Source organism: Chiloscyllium punctatum, chromosome 31 (genome assembly GCF_047496795.1).
Source record: "Chiloscyllium punctatum isolate Juve2018m chromosome 31, sChiPun1.3, whole genome shotgun sequence".
Classification (NCBI taxonomy): domain Eukaryota; kingdom Metazoa; phylum Chordata; class Chondrichthyes; order Orectolobiformes; family Hemiscylliidae; genus Chiloscyllium; species Chiloscyllium punctatum.
Genome location: NC_092769.1, coordinates 72,759,026 through 72,783,630, shown reverse-complemented (window position 1 = coordinate 72,783,630; position 24,605 = coordinate 72,759,026). Strand labels below are relative to the sequence as shown.

Below are 24,605 nucleotides of genomic sequence, written 5' to 3'. Positions count from 1 at the left end.
AGTGACAGCTCTTGATGTCAAGGGCACTTTTGACTGTGTAGCACTAGCAAAACCAGAGTCAGTGGGAATCGCGAGGGGGGGGGGGGGGATCTCTGATAGTTGGAGTCATACCTGGCACAAAGGAAGATGGTTGGCGGTCAGTCATCCCAGCTGCAAAACATCTCAGCAGGAGTTCCTCAGGGGAGTGTCCTAGACCCAGCCATCTTCAGCTGCTTCATTAATGACTTTCCCTCCATCGTGAGGTCAGAAGTGGGGGGGGTTTTCATCAGTGTTCAGAACCATTTGGGATTCCTCCGATTCTGAAGCAGTCCATGTCCATGGACAATATCCAGGCTTGGGCTGAAAGCAGGCAAGTGCCATTCGTGTTACACATACCAGGCAATGACCATCTTCAAAAAGTAATTTCTCATTGACTTCCAAAGTCACTCCATCGCTGAATCCCTCACTACCTACATCCTGGGAGTAACCATTGGCCTAGAAACTGGACTGATACAGCCAAAATGACTGGATGTAAATTTATTAGTGAGAGTGAGACCGAGAGCTTGGAAAACCGCCTGAACTGTAGCAGTTCACGAAGACAGCTCAGTACCATGTCTGAAGGACATTTCGGGATATACCATACATGCCAGCTCAACCAGCATCATCCGTAATCCTCTAAATGAAGACCATTTCACATGAACCATGCAGCATCACACCCCCAACACAGTGCCTCTGACAGTGCTGCACTCTATTACCAGGGGGAGCAATGGTCTAGTAGTGTTAATGCTGGCCTGTTAATCCAGAGACCCAGGTAATGTCCTGGGGACCTGGGTTCAAATCTCACCATGGCAGACGGTGGAATTTGAATTCAGTAAACTTGTGGAATTCAGAATCGAACGATGACCATGAATCATTTGCCCTTTCGGAAAGGAGACTGCTGTCCTTACCCACTCTGGCCTGCATGTGACTCCAGACCCACAGCGATGGGGTTGACTCTTAAACTGCCCTCTGGCTAATTAGGGATGGCCAACAAATGATGGGCTAGCCAGCGACGTTATCATCCCATGAATGAACATTTCTTAAAAAAGATTCCCCAGACTGTGGGCTCAAGGCTCCAAGATCTGAGCTCAAACCCGTGAGCCTGTGTGGAGGGAAGCAGTTATTTCATTGAAACAAAGCAGCATGATTTTTCTGTAGCTGCAGGCACAGGTTGCCTTCAGTAACCAGTTGTGAGAAGTAGGACCCGCAGCGGTAATCGGTATCCTGCTGTTTCTCCTCTCATTGTTGTTTTCTGTTCCTCCCTCTCGGTCTCGGTCTCTGGTGCAGCCGGTTCTGAGTTACGTGCTCTATGCCCTGGCTGGCCTGGTTGGCTTCCTGACACACTACCTCCTTCCGCAGCTCCGTAAACAGCTCCCGTGGTGCTGCCTGTCCCACCCAATGCTGAAATCCAGGGAGTACAGCCAGTTTGAGGTCCGAGGTAAGTCCGATCATTGTCACTGAGTTTTGTGGTATTGCTGCAGGACCCAGACCTGTACTGGCAGCAGTTTGCCTGCATGGGCTGGGGTGCGTGCAAGTACATTTGGACAAAGGTGGGGTTTTCATTCTTGCATTGATCGCTAGACGGGGTGTGTGGGGAAATTTGAGTCACAGGCTTGTTTGACCTGAAGCCACCAAACCATGTTGTGTATGGAGTGAACAATGAGGTCTCTCCCAGGGCCACTCGCCCTATCAGTGGGCCCTCACTCTCTGGTAGGGTAGGACAGGACTTGGTATCCTCAAAGGATGGTATTTGAGGAGTCTGGAAAGTCTGTCACCTGCCATTGAGTCGGAACCATTCCTCCGTGATGCTGTGATTTGAGCCCGTCTGTGGGGCTGCTGGGAATTCCAGGTTCCACATGTTGGTAAGGAGTTATTTACGGCCGGACCACCCCCACCAGTGACATCACTCCCAGCAGTCTTTGGGGCAGTTGTTCTACAAGTGAACTTAGAGACGTGCGGGAAGGACCAAAACTAGAGGCCCGAAATCTGTTTTAAAAACTCCTAATAAGTGGCATACAGGAGTTCAGGCAAATGGTCGTTGGTCGGGGAGCAGTGAATGATCTATTTAACAGGGAAGTTGGATAAAAATGAGGGAGAAAGATATAGAAGGAAAGAGTGGAATCACCAGAGGATGAGAGGAAGCCGAAATGAACACCAGTATGGAATTGATGGGCTGAATAGCCTGTTTCTGTTCTGGAAATACTCAAGCATGAAGCTCATCTGGTCAGGGGAATTTAATAACCCTAAGTCCAGTTAATCTTTCATGTCCTAACTCTTTTTACTAATTAATTCCTTTTAGGTTTTCAGTTACTCCAATCCCTCGGTTGCCTACCATTCCTGGAAGGTTTCCTGGCTGCTGCTCTGTATTATCAATGGAGCTTGCCCTGGCTCGTTCTTGAAGGGGCCGTTATTTCTGACTTGGTGAGAGGGGTGTGGGTTGCTACACCAGACTCGTACCCGGTCTGACTCTGGGACCTTCTGACTTGTTATTTTTCCCCTTTTTGAGCTATTTTTTGCAGCCTGCTCATACCAAACAACACGCACCCCCCCCCCCCCCACCCAATGCAATCATCACTATCAAACAGTGGCGTCTGCTGACAGATTCGACCCACTGTCCCTGTGATAGTCCTTGATATAATTGTCCACATTGTCCCACCACACCTTCATGGCAGAGGTGATACATTTCAGTCCACCGTCTTGACACTGGATGATGTCCTTGCCATCAGATGCACTGAACCTACTCTAGCTGTGCTTTTAAGTTTTATTTGTAACAGATTTCGCTGTTGGGGTTGTCTGCCCTTAAAAGGGGCAGGTGTACTAAAGTGGCTTGGGTCGGTAGGGTTTCTGCACAATTCCTTGTTCCCATTTTTGGTTGTGGCTATTCCAAGGGCCCGGTCAGTGACTGGCTCAGAGTGAAGAGTGCACTGAAACCACCCTGTGCACCGGCGGGGAGCAGAATTCACCCAAAGAGACTGTGGTGTGAGTTACTTTCCTCTTCTGTGGCCCAGTGCAGGGTGGAGAGGGTGGAAAGTTAGCCCACAGCACGGCTTCATCTTGTGTCTCTGACTGTGTGTTACAGATGAATGGAAGAGGCAATGTGGAATATGATCATTATCCCTGTCAGACAAGTGACTGTTCCCCCTGGAGTGGCAATATCCCACTTGAACCCACTGGGAACAGAGTGGACTGGGATGGTCGGGCCACGTGGGGAGCCTGTTATACTCGAGTGCCGAACATCAGAGTGAATTTGATAATGTTCGGTGTTGGTATGGGGGAGGATGTGCCGGGTTTGTTTTACGCTGAGCTTTTCCACCTCACCACTTTTTTCCCCTCCGTCAGATGCAGCCCAGCTAATGTGGTTTGAGAAAGTCTATGCCTGGCTCCAGTGCATGGAGAAGTACTTCATCTACCCAGCAGTCATCCTCAGCGCCCTCACCACCGACGCCAGTGCAGTCAGCAGCCGCCACAAGCTGGGAAAATAGTGAGTAATGGAGCCCGGCAAGGGTTTAACCGAAGAGAACACCAGTTGGCAGCTCCTGGTGCAGTTTGGAACTGGGGGGGAGGGAATGGGAGCCTTCCCTTTGTGAATGGTGATGAGAGTGACCCAGGGTTCCATCTTTGGAGACATGGACTTCCCTCCCATGATAATCCCACGGGGCGCCTGACATACTCTGTGAACCAGTTCCAAAGTCTCACATCCTGTACCCCATTGGCATTGTGGCCAGCACTCTGTCTCTTGGTTTTACTTGGGAAGTTAAGGGCGTCCCACTCCAGACTTGGTGTGTAGTTCAAGCTGATGACCCATCCCACCCACCCACCCACCCACTTGAGGGGAGGGGGCTGTCAGAATTGCAGTTTTCCAGGTGAGATATTAATCCGAGGCATCTGTCCACCCTTCCAGAGCGGCTGGAAGAGGAACCGGGTCCCATCTGTCCTTAGTTGTCTGAGATTGATTAGTTTTTCTGGCATTTATTCCTCAGGCGGCATAGTTGGACAGAGTAAAAGAGATCATTTGGTGACTGTCGCATTGTGGGATCTTGCTCTGCCGAACTTGGCTTCCGTGTTTGCAGCAGTGCCCTCCCTTCAGGAGTACATCACTGGCTGTACAGTGCCCTATGACACCCTGAAGTGGCGAAGGGAATGACAGAGTGGGAGTTCTGTTCTTGTCGTGTCGTGCTGCTCTCCTGCTGTGCTGACCTCTCAAGGATGCGTTCCCTTTCTGACTCTTGATGCCCACCTCATCCCCCCCCCCCCCCCCCCCCCCCCGCGCCCGTCTTGTTCTCGTTGAAGATTGCAGATGATGTTTGTGACCACCATGCCCTCTGCTCTCTCCCTCTTTCAGTAGCGACCCGCTCTTTATAACGGTGGCCGGGATGAAGCTCCTTCGCTCCTCCTTCTGCTGCCCCTGCCATCAGTACATCACCCTGAGCTTCACCGTCCTCTTCTTCCGCTTCGACTACAGCCACTTCTCCGAGACCTTTCTGCTCGACTATTACTTCATGTCTGTCATCTGCAGCAAGGCAAGTAAGAAGACATACCTGTCAGCCCCGGGCTGTCACCTTCTGTGGCAAATCTCTGATTCCCCGTCTCCCCTGCTAGAGCAGGGTAGAAACGGGGTTGCTAAATGTTGCTGGGATCTGGGGAGAGACCATGGCTGAACTGGATTGCCCTTTTGAAGGGGCAGGCCTAAACCTGGCGGGTTGTTTCAATCTGCAGTCAGGACGATTTTCACACGACTGGACCAAAGGGCATTATTGCATTGTTAGGTCAGGGACCGAGGCGTTCAGAATCCTCAACTTGGTGAGTAGATGCCCAGGGTAAAAAATGCGAAGGGGAAAAGCGAAGGGGTAAAGCGAAACCTGTTTTAACCCCTGGTTAGGCTGGAATGTTGCGTCCAGATCTGGGTCCCAGCTTTAGGGTGGATTTCAAGGCCTTGGACCCGCGAAGGGTTCGTGCTTGGAGGCCCCAGTTATTCCCTATCTTATTGGTGAAAGGGTTTGCTTCCAGGTGACACAAAAATGGGTGGAACTGAGGATTGTGAGGAGGCTGCCAGGAGACATGAAAAGAGGCTATGTGAAAGGGGGAAGAACTTGATGGATGGATTCACTGTGCTACTCCAGGAGTAATTTGACTTCCTGATTCCCTTCCCAAACTATCCTGCAGAAGTTGGTCCAGAGCCTGTGAACCTGCTGGAAAACCAATCAACCTGCTGCCTGGCTCTCCGTGTCTTTCCTGTTAGTTAACGCATTGTCATGTGGGTGATATGTATAACAAGTACGGGAGCTGTTCTGGGCATCTTTCATGAGAAAGTGCAGGAGGAAGTGCTGTATTCCGGCTATAACCCATGTTTCTTTCTACCTTGTTTAATAACTGCCCTCTGGAAGATAATTCCCTACAGGACTCATGAACAAACCTGGTAACTGTTGTAAATAAGAAGATTCTGTGTGTTCTGCCGCACTGTACATGTGGATGCTGACTCTGATTTCCTTGCATCCAGCTCTGGGACCTGCTGTACAAGTTGCGTTTTGTGCTGACCTACATCGCCCCCTGGCAGATCACGTGGGGCTCAGCGTTCCATGCCTTCGCCCAGCCGTTCGCCGTGCCTCGTATCCTTTTCCTGTCCCTCTAGCTTTGTCAAAACGGTTTTCAATTAAGATGCGATCTTTTAGGAGGGGTGGGGGGAGAGAAAACAGACTTTGGAGAAGGGGATTTGGTGGTCATGTTGGTTGGCTAGCAACTCCGAGATGGAGGCTCTGGGTGGGTGAGTTCAATCCCAATGCCTCTGCTGATGGAGTTCAAATGAAGCTGTTGAATCAAGGATCTCCAAAGCTAGTCTTTGGTGTTGTAAACTATTACCAATTGTCACGAAACCCATCAGGTTCAACTAATGTCCCTGAGGGGAGGAAATCTGTCATCCCTGCCCAGTCTGGTCTCCATGCAACTCCAGACGCACAGCGATGAGGTTTCCCTCTGAAATGGCCCTGGCAAATCAAGGGGCTACTAGGGATTGGCAACAAATGCTGGCCTTGGCACGGATACCCTCATCCCATGAAAGGGCAGAGAGAAGAAAGCAAGGATATACAGACACCTGTAAACTGTTGCAGACAGGTCGAAGTTTGGGTTAATGTACCCCAGGTACGTGAATGACTCAATGCTGACACCATTGAGAGCTGTCTCCAGTCAGCATTGGGCCGGTATATGTCCTTTCCTTAACCAGATACAACGTGCAGACTCTGCAATGCTGTTTGTCCAGGCTGTGCTCTCGGCCTTTGTCTCCACCCCTTTGAACCCACTCCTTGGCAGTGCTGTGTTCATCACCTCCTATGCCAGGCCAGTGAAGTTTTGGGAACGAGATTACAAGTAAGGATCTCCACCATCTTAAGTTTCGCTTTGTGAAATCACTTGTTCGTGGTTCGGGGAGTGTTAGTGAAGGAGCACTCTGCTCCTTCTCCTGTCCTGTGCAGAAGCAGCGACGGTGCGAGTCAGGGGGTGAGATCATCCTGGTTCTGTCCTGCAGTCAGGACCTGGGTTAGATTTCAGAAGGTGATGTGTCCTCTGACAGCTGGGTTTGGCATCACACTTGTGTAACTCTGTAACATGCTGCAGTTCACTCGATCTGCAAGGCTGCCTCGACGGTTTATCTTTCAAGGGTGCTTCAAGTCCTCTGTCAAGTTCTTTGGGTCATTCGTTGGGTCTTGTCTGCATTCTATACCATGGCCATGACTTGCTCCTCTCTTTGTCTCCTTCCCTACAGCACCAAGCGGGTTGACCACTCTAACACTCGGCTGGTCACGCAACTGGACAGGAACCCAGGTACCCTTTGCTTAGCTCGGTAGGGCTCTGGGGGTCGTGGGTGAGGGAGCGCTTTGTGGTTGTGTTCTGATTTCCTGCTTTTTTAAAAATTTTTGTTTTGAGGGGTTTGAACGATGTGTGCCGTCCTCCCAGGCCTGACCAAACTGCATGTTGACCCATCCCAGTTTCACTGGCCTTTATTTGGTTCTCCTTCACTTCCTGGACTGGGTTTCATTGCCTGACATTTTTACTGCCCCCCCCGGGTTTTCTCTCCAATCCTGCACCCTTTCCCAGGCGATTCTATGGCTGTAGGAGGAGTGTTCAGTTACTGAGTTTCATCTTGGTCTGGACAGGCTCCATAGGACAGTCTCGGCTGCTGGTTTTGTCTGCTTGGAATTGTCAAACACGAGTCAGTGGCCTGGAGGTTAAGGTGGCTTTTGGACAAAGGGACAGAAGCTGTCCCCATTATCCCGCAAACGTAAGGGAGGGCAGGGGATAGCAAACTCTCCCATCCTCAGCCCCATGATCCTGCACCTCGCTACCTGGGTTTCACAGAACCTGTGTTCCCTCCTGTAGAACAAGGAGGGAGAGAATGTCTTCCACATTCCCACTTGGGAGGTGGAAAGGGGAGGAAGCGAATAAGTGGTTTATCTGAAAATACTTGCATTTCAGGAGCGGACGACAATAATCTCAACTCTATCTTCTACGAGCACCTAACGCGCTCGCTGCAGCACAGCCTGTGTGGGGACTTGCTCCTGGGTCGTTGGGGCAACTACGCCATGGGCGACTGCTTCATCCTGGCCTCGGATTACCTAAACGCACTGGTTCACCTGATCGAGATAGGCAATGGGATTGTTACCTTTCAGCTGCGAGGCCTGGAGTTCCGAGGTACTTCACGCAGTGACTGTTTACATTAAAAATTGCCCTCCTTCCCTGCTGCTGGTGTGCACAGCCAAGGTCTGCGTTATGGCTCACCAGACAGTGTTGGAACTTAACTCCCTCCCAAACACCCATCCCCCGCCCCCCCACCAGATTTCTCACCGATCGCCCTCTTTTGATGTGTGTGTGTGTGTGTGTTTCCCCCCCCCCCCCCCCATTTCAACAGGTACCTATTGCCAGCAGCGGGAGGTGGAGGCCATTACTGAGGGAGTGGAAGAAGACGAGGGCTGCTGCTGCTGTGAGCCTGGTCACCTGCCCCACATGCTGTCGTTCAACGCTGCCTTTGGACAGCGCTGGCTGGCCTGGGAGGTGGCAGCCACCAAGTATGTCCTGGAGGGCTACAGCATCAGTGACAACAACGCAGCTTCCATGCTGCAAGTGTTCGACCTCCGCAAGATCCTCATCACGTACTACGTCAAGGTACTGGGTTTAACCGGGGGTCCTAACATGCTGCCACACAGAAGCAGACCCCCCCCCTCAGCCTCCTGTACCCAGATTGGTCTCTCACCCCAGAGCTGCACTGAAATAATAGAGTGACAATAGATTTTATGAACCTCAAGCTTCCCTTTAGCTTAAAATTGAAAAAGCCCAAGTACACAGTGTACCTCCATCTGACTGAGTGAAAGGATCTATCCATTGGGATTCTTCCTTGTGTGGAGCTTGCTGTTGGGGATGTTGATGGCTACGCTGGTTTGTAAACAGCTTATTTGTTTCCCTGTGCTTGGGTCACACTCCTATGTCAGATACCCAGTCGCAGAATGAAACACATTCGCTGAACATGGTAAGGTGTCACATACATTAGGTGCAGAATTCATATTTTCTCTATTTTAAATAGCAAGTAAAGCTCCTTCTGCACTGTCCCCATCAGATACTTCCAGGACAGGGACAGGACCAGGTTAGTTACAGATCAGGTGTGAAAGCTTGAAGATTATAGAGTCATACTTCAATTATACAAGGCATTAGTGAGACCACTGCAATACACTATACAATGATAGTGGTCATCTTATTAAAGATAATAATAAGGCCCTTCGGCCCAACAAGTCCACACTGACCCGTCGAAGCGCAACCCACCCATTCCCCTACATTTACCCCTTTACCTAACGCTACGGGCAATTTACCATGGCCAATTCACCTGACCTGCACATTTTTTGGACTGTGGGAGGAAACCGGAGCACCCGGAGGAAACCCACGCAGACACGGGGAGAATGTGCAAACTCCACACAGTCAGTCGCCTGAGGCGGGAATTGAACCCGGGTCTCTGGTGCTGTGAGGCAGCAGTGCTAACCACTGTGCCACCATGCCGCCCGTTGAAGCCGTAGAGAGAATAGTTACTTGACTTATATCTGGAATGGACAGGCTGCTTTATGAATAAATGTTAGGAAGTAAGAGGTGACTTTATCGAAACACATAACATCATGAGAGTTGCTGACTGGCCGGGAAGAGATTGCTTCCTCCCATGGGAGAATTTAGAATGAGGGATTACCCTTTCAAAAGCAAGAGTCACCCATTTAAGATAGGCAAGGAGAATATTTTTTTTCAAAGTCTTTGAGATTCTCATCCTGAAAGGGTGGTGGAAACGAACTCCTGGAATATTTTTCAGGCACATGGTCAGCGAGGGGTGAAAGTTGATCGGAGGGAGGTGGGAATGAGGAGTAATCCTGATCTGTCATGGTTTCATTCAGTGGCCTACGCTCCCTCCGACTTACATGTACACTTGTAAATTTTCCTCTATAATGGCCCATCAAGCAGTCCCAAGGACAGGTACAATATCTGAAGGGGTCTTTTACATCCACCTGAAGGGACACAGCTGAGTCGGTCTGAAAGACCGTGAATCCAGCAGTGCAGCTTTGCCTTAGTACTTACACTGGGAATATCAGCCTGGATTCCATCCTGACTTCTTTGGAGTGGGAGCCCCCCTACTGTGTGAGTACAACACAGCAATGGGTAACTTTGAGGTAACAGAAACATTAATGTTTGTCATGTGGTCCTAACTCGCTTTTCTCTTTTTCTCTCTCTCTCTCTCTCTCTCTCTCTCTCTCTCTCTCTCTCTCTCTCTCCTTCCCCATTCTCGAATCTGTTCCACCCTCTGTCCCCTGTTCCCCACCTCCTCTTCCCCAACCTCTCCATCCCTCTTCCCCATCTCCCTGCCCCATGTCTCTCCGCGCCCCCAACCCCGTCCTTCCCACTTACCCCACCCTCTTGTCTCTGCTGGTCCCTCTCTCTGCCAGAGTATTATCTATTACGTGATCCACTCTCCGAAGTTGGAGGAATGGGTGAACAATGATGCGATCCAGGAGGTGCTCCATCCGTGCTCCAGCCCCAGCTATGCCGACAGCGATCCCACCTTCAACCACAACATTGATGATGACTACGACCACCGCATGCAAGGCATCTCCCTGGCCTCCTTCTGCAATGTCTACCTTGACTGGATCCAGTACTGTGCCAGTCGGCGGGACAAGGTGGGCCACAGCAACAACATGGGCACAAAGAGCCCCCTTCTCCACTCTGTCTTTTGTAAGATGCAGCAGGAGGCCAGTCAGTCCCTCCCACTTACTCCACTATTCAGTTACACTATGGAAGAATTAAGAGTCGTGCCGCATGACAATAGACCCTTCAGTCCAACCAGTCCATGCCAACCATAATCCCAATCTAAACTAGTCTCACCTGCTTGCAATTGGCCCATTTCCCTCCAGACCTTTCCTGTTCATGTACAGGACTTCTCAACTCTTCTACTCAAAGTTCTGAGCAATGAAGGCAAGTGTGCTAAACGCTGCCTTAACCACCCAGTCTTTATGTGAGGCAAATTTCAAAGAATTAGGTACCTGAACCCCTCGGTCTCTCTATTCTACAACAATACCCAGGGGCCTACCATTAATTGAAAAGTCCAGCCCTGGTTTGTTTTACTAAAATGCAGTATCTCGCATTTGTCCAAATTAAACTCCATCTGCCGCCCCTCAGCCCATTGACCCAATTGATCAAGATCTCTTTGTAATCTTAGATAACCACCTTCACTGTCCACTATCCCACCAAGTTTGGTGTCATTCGCCAACTTACTAACCATGTCTCCTAAATTCTCATCCAAATCGTTTATGTAAGTGACAGACTAAAGTGGCCAATTTTGTATCCAGTTGGCAAGCTTTCCCTGAATCCCATGTGATCTAACTTTACTAATTAATCCACAGCTTGTTGTCCAAGGCTTTACTAAAGTACATGTTAACAATGTCTATCACTCTACCCTCATCAATCTTTTTCGTTACCTTCTCAAAACCCTTGATCAAGTTCTCAATCAAAAACTCAAATCAGTTCAAATCTTAGTCAGTCCAAGGATGTGCAGGTTAGGGTGGATTGACCATGTTCAATTGCTCTGTAGTGTCCAGGGATGTGCTGGCTGGTTGGGTTAGCCATGGGAAATGCAGGGTTATAGGGATAGGGTAGGTGGATGGATCTGGGTGGCACGCTCTTCCTAGGGGTGTAGTGGACTCATTGGGCCGTATGGCCTGTCTCCACACTGTAGGGATGCTGTGAAGTTTGAGAGACATGACTTCCCTCCCACAAACCTATGCTAACTCTCCTTAATCAGTCCTTTCTCTCTTGACTCCATTTTACCTGGCTTGGTTCTATGTCCCTTAATGTCCAACCTCATCCTATTAAAGTAATACATTGGGTTTACAGCACGGAAACAGGCTAGTGACTGCCTAGTGACTCTTTGTTGATGTGCATGGTTCGTGCAAACAACACAGCCTTTGCAATTTTCACTTCCTCTTTAATGAACCTAACTGCCTCAAGCATTCCCTGTGGTTGCAAGTTCCACATTCTCTGCTCTCTGGGTAAAATACTCTGGACTGTTGAAAAATGGAACCACTGAGCCCCGTCAGCTCAAAGGCGATATTGGCCTTGGAGAGAGTGCAGTGTCACCTTACCAGATTGATACCAGCTCTTTGAGAATTTAATTCAGTGGAGAGAGTGTATGAACTAGAGCTGTGTTTCCTGGAACTTAGTTGAGGGGAGAATTGATCAAAGGTTCCAAGATATTAACTGGAACTGGTAGATTTAGATAGACAGAAACTATTTCCACAAGTTGCGGAGCCTCAGACCAGGGCGCCGATTCTCAAAATTAATCAGGAGTGAAATCCGGGAGCACTTTGACGCACAGAGTGGTTAAGGTTTGGAACTGTCCTCTACAATGGCAACTAATGCTTCACCAGTTGTTTAATATTAAAACTGAGGTTGCTACCTTTGCCTAACAAAAACCTACAATCTGAATGCCCCAGTCTAAGCACCCTATACTCTCACTCACTATGTCCTTGTTTACTATGATCTACCTGCACTGCTTGCAAACCTGTCAGGACAGTACAGTGGCTCAGTGGTTAGTTCTACTGCCTCACAGTGCCAGGGACCCAAGGGTCTGTGTAGAGTTTGTACATTCTGCCCATATCTGCCTGGGTTTCCTTCAGGTGCTCTGGTTTCCTCCCGCAGTCCAAAGATGTGCAGGTTAGGGTGGATTGGCCATACTAAATTGTCCCATAGTGTCCAGGGATGTGCAGGTTAGGGTGGATTGGCCATGAGAAATTGTCCCATAGTGCCCAGGGATGTGCAGGTTAGGGTGGATTGGCCGTGCTAAATTGTCCCATAGTGTCCAGGGATGTGCAGGTTAGTGTGGATTGGCCATGAGAAATTGTCCCATAGTGCCCAGGGATGTGCAGGTTAGGGTGGATTGGCCATGAGAAATTGTCCCATAGTGCCCAGGGATGTGCAGGTTAGGGTGGATTGGCCATGAGAAATTGTCCCATAGTGCCCAGGGATGTGCAGGTTAGGGTGGATTGGCCGTGCTAAATTGTCCCATAGTGCCCAGGGATGTGCAGGTTAGGGTGGATTGGCCGTGCTAAATTGTCCCATAGTGCCCAGGGATGTGCAGGTTAGGGTGGATTGGCCATGAGAAATTGTCCCATAGTGCCCAGGGATGTGCAGGTTAGGGTGGATTGGCCGTGCTAAATTGTCCCATAGTGCCCAGGGATGTGCAGGTTAGGGTGGATTGGCCGTGCTAAATTGTCCCATAGTGTCCAGGGATGTGCAGGTTAGGGTGGATGGGCCATGCTAAATTGTCCCATAGTGCCCAGGGTTGTGCTGGTTAGGGTGGATTGGCCATGAGAAATTGTCCCATATTGTCCAGGGATGTGCAGGTTAGTGTGGATTGGCCATGAGAAATTGTCCCATATTGTCCAGGGATGTGCAGGTTAGGTGGGTTAGCCATGGGAAATGTGGGGTTATAAGGATATGGTAGGGGTCTGGGTGAGTTGCTGTTCGGAAAGTCAGTTTCACTCGATGGGCCGAATGATCTCTTTCTGCACCGAACCGCATGCTTGGGGTGTTGGTCTCGTGAACCTTCTCTGTACTACTTCCAGTGCATTTGTGTCCTTCCTTAAACAGGGTGACCGATACTGTATACAATACTCTCGATGTGATCTCACCAATCTCTGAGGAATAACCGCCCTGCTTGTATATTCATTTCCCTTCATTCTGTTAGTTTTCCTAATTACTTGCTGTACCTTCCCACTCAGACACTCCACTCCTTCTGCTTTTCTCCAAGTCTCTCATCATTTAGATGCTTCCTTTTTATTCTTGATGGACAATTATAGATTTTCCTACATTATATTCCACTTACCACATTTTTGCCCACTTGGTTAACCTAACTCTTTCTCTCTGTTGCCTCACTATGTTCTCCTCACAACTTGCCTTTCTACCTGTCGTTCTGACATCGGTAAATGTGACTTAAACTTTTAGTCCTTTCATCTAAGTCATTTATCTAAATTGTAAAAGTTGATGCCACAGCACTGACTCTGGAGGCCCACCATTCGGAACATCTTGCCAACCATAAAATGACTGTCATGCCTACTCGCTGGCATTAAGCTGCCAATTGTCTATCCACCCAAGATGTTGTCAAACAGCACAAGCCTTGATTTTTCTACAGTAACCTTTGTGGCACCTTATCGAATGCCTTCTGGAAATCGGAACACATTACATCCCTCTTTCGTCCACAGCACGTTACTTTGAAGAATTCCGACAAATTGGTTCAAAATGGTTTCCCTTTCACAAAATCATGTGGTCTCTACTGTGAACTTTTCCATGTGTGAAATGTGTTTAATAATAGTTCCTAACATCCTCCCGATTAGAGATGTTGAGCTAATTGGCCTGTAGTGTCCTGCTTTCTGTCTCCCATCCTTTTCAGAATAGAGGTGTTACACTCACTATGTTCTACGTTCGCTAAGTCTAAAGCAACCATCCCGAGTAAAGGGAGTTTTGGAAACTGAAAGTCACAGCATCAGCTATCTCACTCACTATTTCTTTTAAGACTCTAGGATGAAGCCCATCAGGGCCTGTGCACTTGTCAGTTTGCCCTTACTCTGTACCATTTCCCAGGGGTTCGTAATCCTCTTGAATTCCTCCCCACTTCCGATTTCCTGTTTTACAGCTATTCCTGGGATGTTAATGCTAGCCTTTATCATGAAGATTGATGCCTGCTCCAATCAGAGAGAATATTTTCTCTGTCTCAAATACCTTGAAAAGATCTTTCCTTAATTGTCTACACTTGAGGGAATAAAATTCAATGTAGACTGTCCTTGTTACTTCATCCTTTAGGCCTGGGATTCTGAGATCCCTCCCATTAGGATTCTGTTCATTGTTTTGTCCTTCTATAATTACCCCCGTTGGTTTGTGGATGTATTTAAAGTCACATTCCTGCAATGATGTTGGACTTGTATTTGTGCTGGGCTGTAAGTTGTGTTTTTTACACAAACATCCCAAATTGGTCACCTTGAAAGCAGTCACTTGTTTGACCTCCTCTTCTGTCCTTTCCCCCAGTCACCCCAGTCCCAGCACAGACAGATGTTATGTTTAATGGTACAATGCTGGACACTGTCAAAGTGAAATTCAGTCCTGAGTTTTTGGTCCAACTCAGTTGATTAATGTAACTCTATCTTCCTCTCTGTCTAATTTCCGCCCACCACCATCTTATGAAGTCTGTGGAGAGTGACAGGACCTCTCACCTGGTGACCTTGTGTTTCGGACTCTGCATTCTTGGCCGGAGAGCCCTGGGGACAGCTTCCCACAGCATGTCAGCCAGGTAAGTGAGCGAGCGGAGAGGGTCCAACCACCTTGCCTGCATACGCAGGCTCCTTCATCTCACTGTCCGCAGCTCAGAAGAGCAGAGGGGTGGTGTGAGTTGGGGTGTTGTGTCAGTGGTTACGGAATGCAGTGACAGCAGTTTTAGGGCGAGTGTTGGTGTTGGATGGAGGGAGTGCTTCTTGCTGACCTGTTGAGTTCAGTGTTGATCAGTCAGGTTGGGCCTCACGGTAAATACACAATGAATACTCAAAGCCCGAGTCCACGTCTGGGCCAGAGGCCCTTTGTCCAGAGGATGGGTGAATGTTGAGGTCCCGTGACCGTTCTGGTACGGACTGTCCAGTGCAGTCAGCAAACATTGCAGTGGGACTGCAGCTTTATTGATCTGTCATGAGCTCAGATTACACAGATATTTATGTTTCCCTTCAGCCCAGTGTCAGCTAAGCTCCAGACCGGTGAGGAAGCCAAAGGCTTGGTTAAAGTGGCTGGTTTCAAGGAGGAGAGTGAGAGGGAGGTTTTTTGGGGAGGCCCAGCAGATGAAGGGCTGCCTATGGTGGAGTAATGAGAATTGGGCGATTGTACATTCCCCCATTTCCGGTCCCTTGCACAGAGATCCCAGATGGGCGTAGGACTCTGAGGTAGATACAGAGATAGGAAGGGGATGAGTGGGATTTGAAGATAGGGGTATGAATTTTAATATCAAGGTATTTGTTGGGGCCTGTGTTGGTCACCCTGCTTTTGAGGCGTGTGAGAAATGTTGGTAGGTCAGGGTGAGCCGGAATGAATTGGGATATGGTCCAGGAGAGGTTAGATTAACGGTATTTCATGTATCCGAGTGGGAATTCCGCCACAAGCATCAGGAATCTGGGAATGCTGACCAGGTGTTGGAGGATCTTTGACATTAATCTTACCATGCTGCTGTGTCTCTGCCCTCCCCCTCTTTTCCCCCCCCCCCCCCCCACCCCCCCCGTCTGTTTCTCTCACAGCAGTCTGGAGCCATTCCTGTATGGGCTACACGCCCTGTTCAAAGGTGATTTCCGGATCACCTGCCCCCGGGACGAGTGGGTCTTTGTCGACATGGAGTTACTGCAGAAAGTAGTGGCTCCCGGGGTCCGGATGTCACTGAAGCTGCATCAGGTATGGAGTGGATCTGCAGCAATGAGAGGGTATTAGGTACTGTCAAACAGGGTGCAGGTGGGCAGAAGACTGTGCTATCTGGTCATCTCTGGGCCACAGACCAGTCCCAGTGATTCTGGGTTCTGTCTGATTTGCACTGGCTGTTTTTTCTCTCCCTTCTGGTACACTTGCCTGTATTGGTCAGTGCACTGAGTATGGGAGTTGGGAGGTCAGGACATTGGTTAGGCCACTTTTGGAATACTGCATTCAGTTCTGGTCTCCTTGCTGTAAGAAAGATGTTGTGAACCTTGAAAAGGGTTCAGAAAAGATTTACAAGGATGTTGCCAAGGTTGGAGGGTTTGAGCTACAGGGAGAGACTGAACAGGATGAGGCTATTTTCCCTGGAGCGTCGGAGGCTGAGGGATGACCTTACAGAGGTTTATAAAATTAGATATGGTGAATAGTCAAGATCTTTTCCCCAGGGTAGGGGATTCCATAACTAGAGGGTGTAGGTTTAAGGTGAGAGGGGAAAGATATAAAAGCGACCTAAGGGGCAATTGTTTCATGTAGAGGGTGGTGTGTGTATGGAATGAGCTGGTGGAGGCTGGTACAATGACAACATTTAAAAGGCATCTGGATGGGGACATGAATAGGAAGGGTTTGGAGGGATATGTGCCAAATGCTAGCAAATGGGACTAGATTAAGATTAGATTACTTACAGTGTGGAAACAGGCCCTTCGGCCCAACAAGTCCACACCGACCCGCCAAAGAGCAACCCACCCAGACACATTCCCCTACATTTACCCCTTCACCTAATACTATGGGCAATTAGGCATGGCCAATTCACCTAACCTGCACATCTTTGGATTGTGGGAGGAAACCGGAGCACCCGGAGGAAACCCACGCAGACACAGGGAGAACGTGCAAACTCCACACAGACAGTTGCCTGAGGCGGGAATTGAACCCAGCGCTGTGAGGCAGCAGTGCTAGCCACCATGCCGCCCTTATTAATTTAGGATCTCTGGATAAAATTGGGCCGAAGGGAATGTCTCCGTCTTGTACAGTCCTCTGACTCTATGACTGTTGTTGCCCAGGATCACTTCACGTCCCCCGATGAGTATGATGACCCTGCCGTGCTGTTCGATGCCATCACCAACAATGACGAGAAGATGGTGATCTCCCATGAGGGTGATCCGGCCTGGCGTAATGCCATACTTACCAACACCCAGTCATTGCTGGCACTGCGCCACGTGATGGACGACGGTAGTGATGAGTACAAGATCATCATGCTCAACAAGCGATACCTGAGTTTCCGTGTCATTAAGGTAATGGGTAATGTCATCTTACACAGCATGGGTGGGGGGGGGGGGAGAGGGAGGTGTTCCACAGCTCCCAATGCATTCTGGGAACTTTGCGTCAGGAGGAGCACGTTCAGCTGACATGTGACCTAAATCCAAATTTAACCCCACCTCCTTCGTTCGATGAAAACTTCAGTTTTTATTTTAACTGGCTTCGTTCCCACATTGGTCACTGTTTGCAGAAGAGAGTTCTAAACCTTTGTGCCAGGATGTTTCCTCTCTTCGTTCCCAAAAGGCCAGTCTCTTGTTTTTTTAGTCAGTGCAGCCTAGTCCTAATCTATGCAGTGGGCAGGAATGTTTTCTTTTCACTAACTCTTCTGTTCCCCTTAAAGTTTGACCAAATCATTTTTTGGTGTAACTTTCAGGGGTTAAAAACCTCATTTTTGCCTCAAGTTAACTTTTTGAGTCCACGTATCACTATGCTGCACTTTTCCAAAGCGATAGAGGAATGGGAGTAGGCCATTGAGCCTGTCCTGCCATTCAACATGGTCATTGCATGGATACACTTCACAATATAATCAAATGGACAATGCAGGAGGATTCGGATAGCTTGTTTCCCTTTTATTTCCCCTCTGTTTTGTTTGTCTCGGCTGCAGGTGAACCGGGAGTGCGTGCGCGGCCTGTGGTCAGGGCAACAGCAGGAGCTGGTGTTCCTGCGCAACCGGAACCCAGAGCGTGGCAGCATCCAGAACGCCAAGCAGGCCCTGCGCAACATGATCAACTCATCGTGCGACCAGCCCATCGGCTACCCCATCTACGTCTCGCCGTTGACCACCTCGTACGCGGGCCAGCACACTCAGCTCCGCAGCATCTGGGGAGAGCCGGTCAGCCTGAGGAACATCTCCAGCTGGTTCATCTCCAGCTGGGAGAGGTGAGGCCCCGAATCCACAGGGCGGGGAGCTCAGGGCAGGCCGTTCAGGCCAATCCCGATCTTAGTGCCGCCTTAATTTGTCGGCTCACGTAGCACCATTCCGATCCGGGAATTGCCACCCGAAACAGTGATGAGGCAGAGTAAGGTTGTCAAGGTGATCCACTAACTGTTGTGAAGGTGCTGGCTTAACAGGAAAAGACAAGACTACAAGGCCCGACCCTCTGATGGGGACAGTGGAGGCCTGGGCTTTATGAATAGAAAAGCATTGTGCTTAAACTGGTTTGGTCCCAGTTGGAATCTTGTGGGGAGGGGGTACCACCACATGTTAGAAAGGGTTGCCAAGAGATGGTGCAGGAGAGATTTGCGAGAACGGGAAGGGATGGCCTAGTGATACTTATTGTTGAGAGAGTATTGCTGGAAAAGCACAGCAGGTCAGGCAGCATCCGAGGGGCAGGAAAATTGACATTTCGGGATGGAGCCCTTCATCAGCTCCGGCCTGAAACGTCGATTTTCCTGCTTCTCGGATGCTGTCTGACCTGCTGTGCTTTTCCAGCAACACACTTTCAACTCTGATCTCCAGCATCTGCAGTCCTCACTATCTCCTAATGATATTTATCGCCAGGCTATTCATCCAGAGACCTCGGTTACCTGGGATTTGAATCTATCCTGGCAGTATGTGGAATTGAGTTCAACAAAATATCTGGAATTAAGAGTCTAATGATGACCATGAAACCAGTGTCAATTTTCAGGAAATCCCACCTGCTTCACTAATGTCCCTTAGGGAGGGAAAATCTGCCATCCTTACCTGGTCTGGCCTACATGTGACTCCAGACTCTACGGCAGTGTAGGTGACTCCCTCCTGGGCAATTAGGGTTGGATAATAATTCCCAGCAATGCCTATGTGAATAAATATAGAGACAAATGCCACATCAGAGGGACAGGAGAACTTGGGAATTGTTGTTTTGAGATCAGGGAAGCTGAAGGGGAGGTTTAATCAAGATGTTCCAAGTGTTTTTATGGATTTTTGAATGGGAAGGTTGGTAACCACAGGGACTCCTGCCCAGGTTTTGACTCCTTGTGTCTCGGGGTGACCCTGCCAAGGGAGAGAAAGTGAGTGCAGCTTTGTCGTACCCCTCTTCCCACTCGTGTCTTTGTGTGTTCCTGCTAGGCTGCAGAAAGGATGTGGTGCAGGCTGCAACAGCGGGGGCAACATCGAGGACTCGGACTGCGGAGGGGGCTCTTCATCCATCAGCAACAACCCGACAGTACACGTGATCCACAGCAGCACATCACAGGGTGGAGTTGGAGCTGTCAACCCTCAGGGGCCTGTTGCCACAAGCCAGCCTCAGTCAGGTGAGCTGCTCCTAGCCCCTTTCAAACTGAAAACAATTGGTCTCACTAAACACAGTCTCGCTGCTCTCCTGGCTGGGATCTTCCATAGCTCTCTCCAAATTCAGTTCACCCAAAACTCTGCTGTCCAAAAACCCCAACTCTCAGCTCCACCCATACCATTCCTCATCCTCACTCCCACTCCTTTAATCTATGACCTCTATTGGCTTCCAATGCCTTGAATTTGAAATGGTCAGTTTTGTTCTCGACTTCCCCTGGAGCCTTGCCCCTTCCTGTCATTGTAACCGCCTCCAGCATCTCGAGATCTTTGCACTCCTCCTCAATTTCTAGCCTCTCACGCTTCCCCCAACTCCCATCACTCCATCATCTGTGGGCTGTGCCTGATCCCGAGTTCCAGAATCCCTCCTAAACCTCTCCGTGTCTTTTTGTTTCTTCTTTCTGTCTCTTTCTAAGATGCTCCTGACACCAACCCTCCAAGTTTCCAGTCGCCCGGGCTGGGTTTCTCTTTCATATTTAGTTCCCGTGAAGCACCTTTGGAGTGTTTGCAAGATGCTAAATGAATGCAGGTTGTTGTTGTGTGGATGTCAGCGCCTAATGGAAGTGTTTCCCGCCCTCAGGAAGTGATGCGAACTCTCAGCCTGGACTGGCCTGGTCTACTCGGCCGCAGCCGCTGCAGCTTTCGCTCTTAGCCCAGTCGGACCCTCGGCGGGAGAGCAGCCACTCCTTGCAAAGGACTTCCTCCATCCAGGGGCTCCTCAGTCAGAGGCTGTCCTCCAGCCAGCTCTCCTTCAACAGCTCGCTGGTCTCCACCGCGTCTCAGGCAGACCGCTTCCCGACGGGCACCCAGCTGGACGGATCCGGGCCGGTCCGGGTCCTCCACCGCGCCGGCTTGACCTCCTCCGTCAACTTCACCTACGAGGGGCCACACGGCAAGTGGAGCTTGCCGGGCCGGAGAGGGGTCAACGGATTGCCAGGCGCCGACTGGGACGCCGGTTCTGGGACCCAGTCCAACGGCAGTGCCGTGGGGACGCCAGCCAAAGGAAGCCTGCCACGATCCCAGGTACGGTTAGAATCGTGGAATCCTTGCTGTGTGGAGGCAAGCCATTCAGCCCATCGAGTCCGCTCTGACCCTCCAAAGAGCCTCCCCCGCAACTCCAGTGTTTCCCTTGGCTCATCCGCCCAGCCGACATATCCTTGAACACCATGGCCAATCCACCCTGACCGGCACATCCTGGGACTTTGGGAGGAAACCGGAGCAACCGGAGGAAACCCCACGCAGACATTACAGAAAGGATGTGGAGGCTTTGGAAAGGGTGCAGACGGTGTTTACCAGGATGCTGTCAGGATTAGAGCGAAAGGAGAGGCCAGAAAAAACTCTGGTGGTTTTCTCTGGAGCAGCGGAGGCTGAGGGGAGACTTGATAGAGATCTATAAAACTTATGAGATGCATTGATAGAGTCGACGGTTAGAAGCTTCTTCCCAGAGTTGAAATGTCTAATGCTGGGGAGCATGCACTTAAGGTGAGAGGGGGGAAAGGTCAAAGGAGATGTGAGGGGCAACTTTTCTTTTGAAAGAGTCTGGAATGCACTGCCAGAGGTAGATACGATAAGGGCATTGGAGAGACTTTTAGATAAGCACATGAAGAATGGAGGGATATGGAGCAAGGACAGGCAGGAGGGATTAGTTAAACTTGGCGTCACATTTGGCACAACATGGTGGGCTGAAGGGTCCATTTCTGTGCTGTACTGTTCTATGTTCTCATGTGCAAACTCCACGCAGTTGTCCAAAGGCTGGAACCGAACCAGGATCCCTGGCGCCATGAGGTAGCTGCGCTCAGCACTGAGCCGCTCAGTTGGCAGGAATTGGGTCCCACCGGTCCTGGGAGCAGCAGGAAGGATTGAGTGTCTGCAGAGAGGGTCTCGCGCCCACTGATCCTCAGCTGACCGAGGGGACTGGATCGATGGGAGGGAGGCCTTTCAGCCACTCGAGATTGTACTACCTCGTTAAGTGGAATCATGGCTGACCCGCAACCCATCTCTGAATACACAGCCGCCTGCACTCTGTATTCCTGAAAATATCGGTCACTCTGTTTCACAATTGACTCAGCACCAGTCACTATTTAAAGACAGCCAGGCAGAAAGCGGCCCATCGGCCCACCTGCTCCATGCTGGTATTTATGCTGCACAGAAACCTCCTCCTACAACTTCCACATCTTCACCTATCGGCATTTCCTTCTGTTCTTTCTCCCCTTGGATTTACCCTTTAACTCCGTCTCTGTATAGCCACAGTGAGTTTACCCCTGCCCAGCCAGGTTGTCCTGAAGTTCCTCTTCCAAGTGTCTGTATTCCCAATTAGATTTATTAGTGACCCTGAGTTCCCCTAACCTGATGGATCTTCACAATTTTAAAGAGCTCAGTCAGACAGTTTTTCAGCTCCCTTAGCCGTGATCATGTTAAATAGTCGAGCCAGACTCAAGGGGCTGAATTCCCTACTCCTGCTCCTGGGCCACCGATTACAGAAAGAGATCGTCCCGTCTGCTCAACCTTCATTGTGACTTCGATCCTCTCAGTTCACGGTTCATCCTACACCAGCGCCTCTACATTTCTTATTGGTAATCATTCGATTCAGAGTTCATTGTTATCGCCCTCTCTCTTCTCCCCAAGGTGCCTTGTCATCCACCATGCGACCTCAGTCAAGTCCCTGAAGGGGATGCCTTTACGCTGAGATTGGAGCAGGTGCCCGTGGATGCCATCCCACTGTCCAGAGGAGGGGGCCATGAATCGAAGGAATGGGAGCCAAAGGAGGAGCCAGAGAACACGGCAGTGCAGTCACTACTGGACCACCAGTTCTAACTGAGGAAGCACCATTGAGGTGTGGTAGACCCTCTGGTTTATGTGCTCTCCCTCTCTCTCTCTCTCTCTCTCTTGCTTTCTCTCTCTGTCCATCTCACATATCTTCCTGTGTGTGGCACTTGCGAGCAGTCTTTCAAGATGATATGGTGCTTGGGAGGGTGGCTGGGGAACAGGTTGAGGAGTGTCTTACTGATGGCTGACCAGGCGGTCAGCTCTAGCTCAAGGGATGACGCTCACGTCCAGACATCCAAGTTCCGGAAGAGTCCTGAAGAGTTTGGCCAGCTCGAGGTGTGCCCTACATCTCTTGCAATCCAACCACTGAGTGGATCTAATGGCCTCGTGCCCAAGATGTGTTGAGCCCAGCAAGGTTCGAGGTGGAACAGCCTGAGTTAGGTTGAGGTGGGCATTCTATGTTTCCTTCCTTTATTTCACCTTTTTTATTAATGAGACCTTTTAAACTCTCCCTCCCTCCCTCCCTGGGATTGTCGGTCAGTTAGCACACTCACAGCAGGCCACATACAGCTGGGCTGCGATGTGTGGTTTCAACAGACTGTTGGCAATGTGGGGCAGTTGCTGTTTTAATACCAGCTGTGACGGTCTAACGCTTTCTCTGGTGGTCTCCTGCACTATCTCCTTCCACCTGAAGGCTGACAGAACCTCCTCGAAGCTATAAAACCGTGTGAGATGACCGGCCGCAAGTCTCTGGGACAGTTCTTACCAAACCTTCAGACTAAGCACAATCCTATAGACACTAGCTCTCTTACAATTGCGAATCCACTTGGACCAGAAGCTTTGTAGAAAACTTGCAGGAGACCTTTATCCCTCAGACAGTGTGGAACTACAGTTGAGGGTTGGTCATTCTTCTTGCCACAGATTAAAATCTAACCAGCTCCCTTCATGTTTCCTTTCTCTCTCGAGCAGCTTGTTGGCATGGCCAAGGTGGCTGGCCTTTAACGTTAGCTGATGTGTCACCATATTGGTGCGTCCTGGTGGGGGATGGTCTGAGCTCCATGCGAAGGAGAGGCCAGAGTCCACCCCATTTCTGGGGAGGGGGAAAGGGTTAGTTCATGACCGATTTGAAAGCTCCTTGTCAATGATTCTGGTTTGTTGGCACTGTGGAGGGTCAAACCAAGAGGTGGGGAATGGAGGTGTGGCCCCAGGGTTTTGGGCCCTCTCTCTCATCTGTCAACGTGCTGCGTGGGTGAATATTTCCTGTGGTTAGCGATCTCTTGGAGTAGCAAACACACTGTTGCTGAGTTTATAAGGGTCTGCCAGGCACTCTTTTGGGTTCTTACTTTGGTGCCAGTTTTGATTGTGTGAGTGAGTGAGTGATATATGCCCATGCCCTCGCACATCACAATTGTGCCCATGACTACCCCTGCCTGTAACTGTAGCCCAGGTGAGGAGAGCAAGGGTGCTGAATCCAAGTCCCTCCAGCTGATCAAGAGTAGACCAGACTTCTCAAATATTTGCCCATTTTGAATCTTAAAAAATTGTCCTGACCCCTTGCAAAAAACTAAGAAGCCTGGCGGGGGGAGGGGGTGGGGGGATTGGAGCAGGTGACCTGTGAGAGTGGGGGCAGGTGGCAGGGGGGTGGTGAGGGGGGAGTGGAGCGGGTGACCTGTGAGAGTGGGGGCTGGTGGCCGGGGGGTGGTGAGGGGGGGGAGTGGAGTGGGTGACCTGTGAGAGTGGGGCAGGTGGCCGGGGGGTGGTGAGGGGGGAGTGGAGCAGGTGACCTGTGAGAGTGGGGCAGGTGGCCGGGGGGTGGTGAGGGGGGAGTGGAGCGGGTGACCTGTGAGAGTGGGGGCAGGTGGCCGGGGGCAGGGAGTGAGGGGGGAGTGGAGCAGGTGACCTGTGAGAGTGGGGGCAGGTGGCCGGGGGGTGGTGAGGGGGGAGTGGAGCAGGTGACCTGTGAGAGTGGGGGCAGGTGGCCGGGGGGTGGTGAGGGGGGAGTGGAGCAGGTGACCTGTGAGAGTGGGGGCAGGCGGCCGGGGGGTGGTGAGGGGGGGAGTGGAGTGGGTGACCTGTGAGAGTGGGGGCAGGCGGCCGGGGGCAGGGGGCAGGGAGTGAGGGGGGAGTGGAGTGGGTGACCTGTGAGAGTGGGGCAGGCGGCCGGGGGCAGGGGGCAGGGAGTGAGGGGGGAGTGGAGTGGGTGACCTGTGAGAGTGGGGGCAGGTGGCAGGCGGCCGGG

The 24,605-nt window shown here is 50.5% G+C and overlaps 1 protein-coding gene across 4 annotated transcripts in view; it reads left to right on the top strand.

Moving 5' to 3' along the window:
* Nucleotides 1-23,971, top strand: part of LOC140457067 (pecanex-like protein 3) — a 69,459-nt gene extending 45,488 nt beyond the window's left edge. For 2 of the 4 annotated variants that reach the window (XM_072551029.1, XM_072551031.1), the window contains exons 20-35: nucleotides 1,306-1,456; nucleotides 3,358-3,499; nucleotides 4,361-4,538; nucleotides 5,516-5,624; nucleotides 6,249-6,378; nucleotides 6,773-6,831; nucleotides 7,483-7,698; nucleotides 7,916-8,169; nucleotides 9,978-10,208; nucleotides 14,766-14,869; nucleotides 15,855-16,005; nucleotides 17,079-17,309; nucleotides 17,939-18,213; nucleotides 19,382-19,566; nucleotides 20,181-20,623; nucleotides 22,226-23,971. In XM_072551029.1, coding sequence (XP_072407130.1) covers nucleotides 1,306-1,456; nucleotides 3,358-3,499; nucleotides 4,361-4,538; nucleotides 5,516-5,624; nucleotides 6,249-6,378; nucleotides 6,773-6,831; nucleotides 7,483-7,698; nucleotides 7,916-8,169; nucleotides 9,978-10,208; nucleotides 14,766-14,869; nucleotides 15,855-16,005; nucleotides 17,079-17,309; nucleotides 17,939-18,213; nucleotides 19,382-19,566; nucleotides 20,181-20,623; nucleotides 22,226-22,414 — 3,048 coding nt within the window. In that variant the 3' untranslated portion in view covers nucleotides 22,415-23,971. The remainder of the gene's footprint in view (nucleotides 1-1,305; nucleotides 1,457-3,357; nucleotides 3,500-4,360; nucleotides 4,539-5,515; nucleotides 5,625-6,248; nucleotides 6,379-6,772; nucleotides 6,832-7,482; nucleotides 7,699-7,915; nucleotides 8,170-9,977; nucleotides 10,209-14,765; nucleotides 14,870-15,854; nucleotides 16,006-17,078; nucleotides 17,310-17,938; nucleotides 18,214-19,381; nucleotides 19,567-20,180; nucleotides 20,624-22,225) is intronic. The other 2 variants (XM_072551030.1, XM_072551032.1) reach the window with 2 other exon arrangements.
* The last annotated feature ends 634 nt before the right edge of the window (nucleotides 23,972-24,605 follow it).